We start from the raw sequence: 8,322 nt of genomic DNA, 5'->3' as shown, positions 1-8,322 counted from the left end.
GCTCCCTGCAGGGAGCTGTTTCTCCCTCTGCCTGGGCCTCTGCCTCTCTCTCTGTCTGTTACTCTCATGAACAAATAAAATCTTAAAAAAAAAAAAAACGAACAACTCCAATCCCTGGGGAAAAATATATTGCCAGTAATGTCTTTGTACTTATGTATTCATATATTTTTATTTTTAAATGAACATATATTGTTTTAGTAATTTAAAAACAGAAGAACTTTATTTTTGTTTGGATAATGAAGATTTTTTTTAACCAAATGTAACAGCATAGTCCATCTTGTTAATATTGAGATACTGTTAACATCTTCATTACACTGCCATGTTCTTATTCCTAGCATCAATGTTTTCAACAAATATATAGTCACAGTATAATGCCTTGGAGAGCATCCTGAGGCAGTAGTCTTTTCCCTAAAAAAACATTAATCCTAGCTAAATGAAGGATAAGTGACAAAACGAGTAGAAGTCTGCCTGGCTAAGATGCAGAGAAAGAACAATAAGGAAACTTAAAATCTAGAAACATAACTCATTTTTATTATGTGTATATATAAGCCTTTTGTATGTTAGATGATTATTTTCATGCTCTCTTATAAAATATTAGAGAAGTCTACCATTTTGTTCATTTCCAAATGAAAATGAAAAGTCAACTCAAAATTTAGGAATCATAATTTCAATCAGAATATTTGAGTTCTTAGAAGAGAAGTCATTGTAGCTTTGAAGATGAAAGAGGGTCATCAGAGAGAAAAATTACCAAAGAAAAGAATAAAATTTTTTCACCATCAGGCCATCCTGTTTACCTGAAGTTTTCATCATTGTTTTCCTAATTCATTTATGCGTATTAATTTCTGATGCTGATAGAAATCTATTCCCCTCAAAGTCTAATTACAATATGTTATCAAAGAAAACATAAGACTAAAGCTCTGAGCATACGAAATGCTCTAGCTCTTTAATGGATAGAATCCTAGTTTTGAAATTGAAAAGCTAATTTAAGTAAATAAATTTATGAACTCAAATATTCTACTCTAACTTTTATATTCTGAATCACAGTCAGTAATAGAGTTCTTAATGTCAGGGAATAGTCAGTGGATATCTAATAAATAATTCACCAAAGGATCATGACAGCCAATATATCCAGCTCTTCTTTATGTGTACTAAAAAAAATGGTGTAATGGAAAAGAACTCTGAATTATACGACTAACAAAAGCAGCATCCTACTAACATAATTTTAACATAAGCAGAATTAGCAAATACAGAAAACACACAAAAATGGCAAAGAAGATAATAATCTTTTTAAAATCACACAACTAGATGTCTATTGATTCCATCAACCTAGAATCCCTTTCCTCCAAGTCTGCTTTCACACTGGAGGATATAAGTTAGAGACGGGCTATGAAAACCGCTATTCGGCTGGAAACTTCCTCTGGAATGAGAGGAGGTCTCATTTAGTAACCAAACTCTGCTGTGAATTCATAAAAATTGCTCCTAAGATGTGACAAAACCTGGGGCTCTGTCACCAATATTTATTTCCATCTTAATTTCTTTGTGTTTTCACCAAATAGGGGGAGAGTGTGGTGAGAATTTAAAAACTCAAATGAGAGAAGTAATGAAGGCATTATTACTGCTGGAAATGCTTCCTACTTTAGGACAATGACCTCAGAAAGGTTGTAGAGTATGTCACTTATCTTTCACTTCTCTACATAAAATATATCTGTTGACCAACTTCCTCATGGCCGTCTTTACTTCTTTATTTCTCAAGGTGTAGATAATGGGATTAAGTAAAGGGAATATCACAGTATGGAACACAGACACAACCTTATCGAGGGAAAACGAGTCAAATGGTCGAGCATAAATGTAGATAGATGGTCCAAACATGAACACCACAATCGTGATGTGGGAATAGCAGGTGGACATGGCCCGACTGGTACTCTCACCTGAGCCTGAGTGTTTCCTCAACATGGCCAGGAGGAAGGCATAGGACATTAGGAGAGCAATGAAGCATACTACAGAGATCAGACCACTGCTAAAAATCATCACTAACTCCTCGGGGAAGGTATTGGCACAGGCAATGCGGACGACCTGCGTGATATCACAGAAGTAACTGTCTAACTCATTGGGCCCGCAGAAGGGAAGTCGGACGATGAGGACCACTTGTATTATAGAATGAATGAAGCCCCCCAACCAGGAGAGAGCCACCAGGATACAGCAGAGACGTCGATTCATGATAGTAGCATAGTGGAGAGGGCGGCAGATAGCAGCATAGCGGTCAAAGGCCATTACTGTGAGCAGGAACATCTCGGAGGCCCCAACGAAGTGCAAAAAGAAGAGCTGTGCAATGCACCCACCGAAAGAAATCCTCTTTCTTTCCACAAAGAAGTCTACGAGCATTTTAGGGGCCGTGATGGAGGAGTACCAAATGTCAAGGAAGGCCAGGTTAGCCAGCAGGAAATACATGGGTGAGGTCAGGTGAGGGTCCAGCCTGATGGTGCAAATAATAAGAACATTTCCTGGGAGGATGAACAGATAGAAGGACAGAAATATAACAAATAGGACTAGTTGTACCTCTCGAGTCTGGGATAAGCCAGTGAGAACAAATTCCGTCACCCTAGTGTAATTTGCAGGTTCCATTTCTTCGCTTGTGTAAAAGAATATGGCTATAAAAAAATAAAGAAATTACAATTATTCCAAATAGCACTTATCTAGATTTATTTTACTGCTGCTGAAATCAGCAGATTGGTCTGTATTATCATTAAGACACTGTATTAGGATACCTTTGAGCGTCCCATTTGAGGTCTGATAAGCCAAGATAGGGAAAGAGTAAGTGGTGACCCGACAATTAGAAACACTGAAACCATATGCAGCGTGGCACGTGTCTGAAACCAAAATCCCGATGTATTAATGTTATTAATTTCTACTTTTTATGAAACTCAGCAGTGCGTTAATCCTGTCCCTGTATATCTACCTTAGCAAGCAATGTGTGCAGCTACTTAGGAGAGAAACCAAATTGTACACGGGGAATGGGAGGAAAAGCAGCCTGTTCTTTCTAGATTTGTTGTTGTTGTTGAGAAATCTAGCCAACTTGGAAACACGTGATTGTGGTCTAATGGCAGTATTTTCATTTTAATCTTTAAAAAAGATGCCGGGGCTTCGAATGGAGTGAGGGGACATTTCCTCCTTCACCGAAGCCTGCACAGCAGACTCCTTGGCAGCACGCAAGCCTCCACACACGAGATGCAACAGTGCAAGGCTGTACGTGAGAACTTTTCAGGCCGTGACCAAATATCATTACCCCCCTGGCCTTGCATCTTAGCCACTGTTCCAGGAAGGTGGGGACGAGATACAGTGATTTGACGAGCGGGTGTGCTTGCCGTCCAAGCTGACCCCTCCTGCCACTTCAAGGGGACAGTGGGAATAAGGTTTTTGCGAAACTTTTACTCAAGTCCTATTAATTGAACCTACCCCAGTATTAAATAGAATAAAGCCCATCCAATAAAAATAAGATAATCACCCATTTACCACATGTTTCCTCTGTTAATAGTATAAAACCTGCCCATGAAAATAAGCAGTTCTTACAATCAACAGCCAATATTGAAGAGTTGTTTCAATTCTCCTGATGTGCTATTTTATAATACTGCCTCTCCTGAGAAGGTCAGCATAGAGAAAAACAAAGTTACCATTCTGTAAAGCCAAACAGATGGAACAGCATCCAGGCACTAAAGCTTAGATATACTATTAACTGACGAAAGGAAATCTCTTGTTTCTGCCTTGCAACCTATGACTCAATTTGTGAATAATTTTAACAAACGTAGGCTACTTCCTGATCTAATATGTTATGAATCATTCATAAAGAAGAGATGGTTCCCTACAAACAGACACACTAAGAAAAAAACGGTCCTTGCCAGCAACCTGACACAAAAGGCAAAATATAAAAACACTCAGAAAGCTCAGCATTATGGGACTATTTAGCAAAAGGGTAAATATTCCTATGTCCATGAATAGCCCAGGGTAGGTCTCAGTGATTTAATCAATCATGTTTAGTAAGATAAAGAAATTTAAAATTCTGTTTAAAATTTTAGTCAATAGTCTTTCAAAAAAAAAAAAGAAAAAAAATTTTAGTCAAGAGAAAGATAATGCTGCCAGTTTTCAATCCTCAACTTTCTTAAAAGCACACTTATCCAGATTGACATATTTCCTAGAAATCCAGAAAGCAATGGTTTTACCTTATTTACCCGAAGAAGGTTCCTAATAGCCTCCATAAAACTTTACACATGACATTGAAAGCTTTATCCCAAAGTATATAGCTTCTGCATCACTTCTATAATATTCATTTATTCAACAACTATTTAGGGAACAGCTACTCTGTGCTAACTGCTAAGAACACAACAATGGACAAAGAAGACAGTTTCTGCCTCACTGAACTTTCATTTTAAAAATATAGACAGACAACAAATTAGTAAACAAACAATAAACAAATGAACTGTAAATAAGCAAAATAAATAATTACCGCTATTAACAAGAGAAAGAGAGGGAAGTAAAGAGGGAAAGAAGATAGGTAATACATAGTAGAGGCATGGGGGTAGTGATGAGAAGCATCTTTGAACTGATGACATGTCAATTAACTTTGAAAGCAGGAGAAAAGCATTTTAGGAACAGAGAAGAGCAAATACAAAAGTCCCGTGATAGGGAAAAGTTTCTAGGAACTATAGAAGACCTGCAATTTCCTGAAGCACAAGAACAGAGTAGAGAGAGCTGAGGACCAAGTAATGTGATCTATAAAAACAAAATTAGGTTTTAACAGCTTCTAATATATTTTGGAACATATTGTTATATGGCTTATAATATAGCTTAACAAGACTTGTGACTGAGAAATATCACTGGCCACTTTGCAAATAAATTGAAGTAGGATTACACATAAAGCAACATTTATTAAGAGAAATGTTTTCTTTAGAAAATATTTAGGAGATGCAATTGGCATCTGCTAGATTTACTGCTGAATTGTAGTCATTGCTGCAATTGTACCAAAGCCACTTGGAATTTGAGCACCATAATGGAAAACTATTTAAAAAATGTAACTTTATATCTTCCTGGTAGGTTGGTGGGGACAGGTGACTTGGGACCCTCTCTTCCCGAACAATCCCAGTCTTTTGGTACCAGTTGAGACTGGATTTGTGACCCAGTATGTGATGTATTCTGGAGAATGTTCCATGTGCACTTGAGAAGAATTTCTATTCTTTTGCTTTAGGATGGAATGTTCTGTATATACCTGTGTAGTCTCTCTGGTCTATTGTGTCATTCAAAACCTTTGTCTCCTTGTTCATCTGCTTGGATTATCTGTTCATTGTTGTGAGTGTGGTGTAAAAATCCCCTACTATTATTGTATTATTAGTAATATGTTTCTTTAATTGTTTTTTTTTAATTTTATTTTATTTATGATAGTCACACAGAGAGAGAGAGAGAGGCAGAGACATAGGCAGAGGGAGAAGCAGGCTCCGTGCACCGGGAGCCCGACGTGGGATTCGATCCCGGGTCTCCAGGATCGCGCCCTGGGCCAAAGGCAGGCACTAAACCGCTGCGCCACCCAGGGATCCCTCTTTAATTGTTATTAATTGGCTTATATAATTGGCTACTCCCATGTTAGGGGCATAAATATTTAAAATTGTTAGATCTTCTTGTTGGATAGATCCTTTAATTATGATATAGTGTCCCTCTTCATCTCTTACTACAGTCTTTGGTTCAAATCTAATTTGTCTGATAAGGATCCACAGCAGCTTTCTTTTGATGTCCATTAGTATGATAAGTGGTTTTTCACCACCTCACTTTAAATTTTCAGGTGTCTTTGGGTCTAAAATTAGTCTCTTGCAGAAGACATATTGATGGGTCTTGTTTATTATCCAACTGATACCCTGTGTTTTGGTTGGGGCATTTAGCCCATTCACATTCAGAGTAACTATTGAAAGACATGAATTACTGCCATTGTATTACCTGTAAAGCTACTTTTCCTGTATATTGCCTATGTTCCTTTCTGATCTCTGTTACTTCTGGGCTCTCTCTTTGGTAAAAGGATCCCCTTTAGTATTTCTTTCAGAGCTGGTTTAGGGATCACAAATTCTTTTAGTTTCTGGTTTGGAAGATTTTTATCTCTCCATCTATTTTTTTAGATTTTATTTATTTATTCATGAGAGACACACCGAGGCAGTCACAGGCAGAGAGAGAAGCAGGCTGCCTATGCTGAGCCTAATGTCAGACTCGACACCCGGACACTGGGATCACAATCTGAGCCAAAGGCAGATGCCCAACCACTGAAGCACCCAGGTGCCCTTCTCCTTCTATTTTGAATGACAAGCTTGCTTGATAACGTTTTCTTGGCTGCATATTTTTCTTATATTACACCCTGAATATATGATGCCAGTCCTTTGTTGTGGCCTGCCAGGTCTCTGCTGATGTTCTGCAGGCAGTCTAATGTTTCTGCCTTTGTAGGTTATGGACCTCTTGTTCCAAGCTGCTTTCAGGATTTTCTCTTTGTCTCTGTGATTTGCAAGCTTCACTATTATATGTTGAGATGTTGACATATTTATAATTGATTTTGACGGGTTATCTATGCCTCCTGGACTTGAATGGCTGTTTCCTTCCCCAGATTAGGAAAGTTCTCTGCTATAATTTGCCACAACATACCTTCCACTCCTCCCTCTCTTTTCTCTTCTTCTGAGACCCCAAATATTCTAATATCGTTTTGCTTTATGGTATCACTTAACTCTGTAATTCTCCCCTCAAAATACAGTAGTTCTGTATCTTTATTTTTCTCAATTGCTTTATCTCCATTGATTTGTCTTCTCTATCACTAATTTTTCCTTTGCCACTTTTTTTCATAAATTTATTTTTTATTGGTGTTCAATTTGCCAACATATACCGTAACACCCAGTGCTCATCCCATCAAGTGCCGCCCTCAGTGCCTGTCACCCAGTCACCCCCAACCTCCGCCCACCTCCCCTTCCACGACCCCTAGCTCGTTTCCCAGAGCTAGGAGTCTCTCATGTTCTGTCTCACTCTCTGACATTTCCCACTCATTTTTTCTCCTTTTACCTAGCAGTTAGAGCCTCCATTTTTAAAAATCATATCTTATTAAAAGCCTCCTTGATTTCAACTTTTACTTCCTTGGCAGGCATCACTGCTTCTTGTTTCCTTTTTTGAGGTGAGTTTTTCCATCCTGTAATTCTTGCAGAAAGTGGTTGCTTTTCTATTTGTAAAATTGGAGAAATTCTTTTCTTACACTCTGGTTGTGCTTGCAGGTGTTCAAAATAGTTTGATAACTATATAGCTGAAATCCTTGGACCAGAAAAACTCAGGTCTCCTACTGCTCCAACATCTCATACTCTCCCCTTGAGCCTAAGGATTTTAAACATGAAACTGTTCTTGTAGTGATTATGAGAGCATGAGAACGTTGACTCTATGTGTGGAAATTTGTTTATTTAAATGTTGTTACTGTGATTTAAAGCTTTTAGACATATGTTACATGGGCTCTGTTTTATCTTGCTCTGGGTCGAACAAATATTAGGGGTAAATCTGTCCCTTCTTGTCAGCTCATGTGGTCCTTTGGGGGTTATTGAAATAACTGAAAGGAGACAAAGACAAGTTGGATTCATGAAATCATGGGAGGATAATTGACTTCATATTTCCAGCATATGCAGAGAATAAGATTGCACATTTATCACTTAGCTCCAAAGTACACGTTGTGAATGGGCCAATGTGGTGAGAAAATCTGACCTCCCATTACCAAAATCCTTACTTTAAGAGCCCTAGAAATGAGGAATTTTATTGGAGAGAAGTCAGCATGCCACCACAACATTGGCTTTTAATTTAAAGGAAAGATGGGATCCCTGGGTGGCACAGCGGTTTGGCGCCTGCCTTTGGCCCAGGGCGCGATCCTGGAGACCCGGGATCGAATCCCACGTCGGGCTCCCAGTGCATGGAGCCTGCTTCTCCCTCTGCCTGTGTCTCTGCCTCTCTCTCTCTCTCTGTGACTATCATAAATAAATAAAAATTAAAAAAAAATAATTTAAAGGAAAGATTTCCTTGGAGATGTTCCTTTAATAAATAACTCCTGGTGATTTTTTGATCTTTTAATATTCATTCACCCATTAATTCATTTTTCATTTCTTTTTTAAAAAAATTTTAATAAATTTATTTTTATTGATGTTGAATTTATCAACATACAGAATAACACCCAGTGCTCATCCCGTCAAGTGCCCGCCTCAGTGACCATCACCCATTCACCCCCACACCCCACCCTCCTCCCCTTACAACACCCCTAGTTCCTTTCTCAGAGTTAGG

The 8,322-nt window shown here is 38.4% G+C and overlaps 1 protein-coding gene across 1 annotated transcript; it reads right to left on the bottom strand.

Moving 5' to 3' along the window:
- Positions 1-233: 233 nt before the first annotated feature.
- On the bottom strand, positions 234-4,076 carry LOC119877023 (olfactory receptor 4M1). The gene is made up of 2 exons (XM_038558400.1): positions 2,557-4,076; positions 234-2,473 (listed from the first exon to the last, which is right to left on the bottom strand). Exon 2 carries the CDS (start codon positions 2,446-2,448, stop codon positions 1,672-1,674), a length of 777 nt encoding a protein of 258 aa, XP_038414328.1. The 5' UTR covers positions 2,449-2,473; positions 2,557-4,076; the 3' UTR covers positions 234-1,671.
- Between the last annotated feature and the right edge of the window lie 4,246 nt (positions 4,077-8,322).

This window comes from Canis lupus, chromosome 15 (genome assembly GCF_011100685.1).
Source record: "Canis lupus familiaris isolate Mischka breed German Shepherd chromosome 15, alternate assembly UU_Cfam_GSD_1.0, whole genome shotgun sequence".
Lineage (NCBI taxonomy): Eukaryota > Metazoa > Chordata > Mammalia > Carnivora > Canidae > Canis > Canis lupus.
This window is presented reverse-complemented; position numbering and strand designations above follow the sequence as displayed.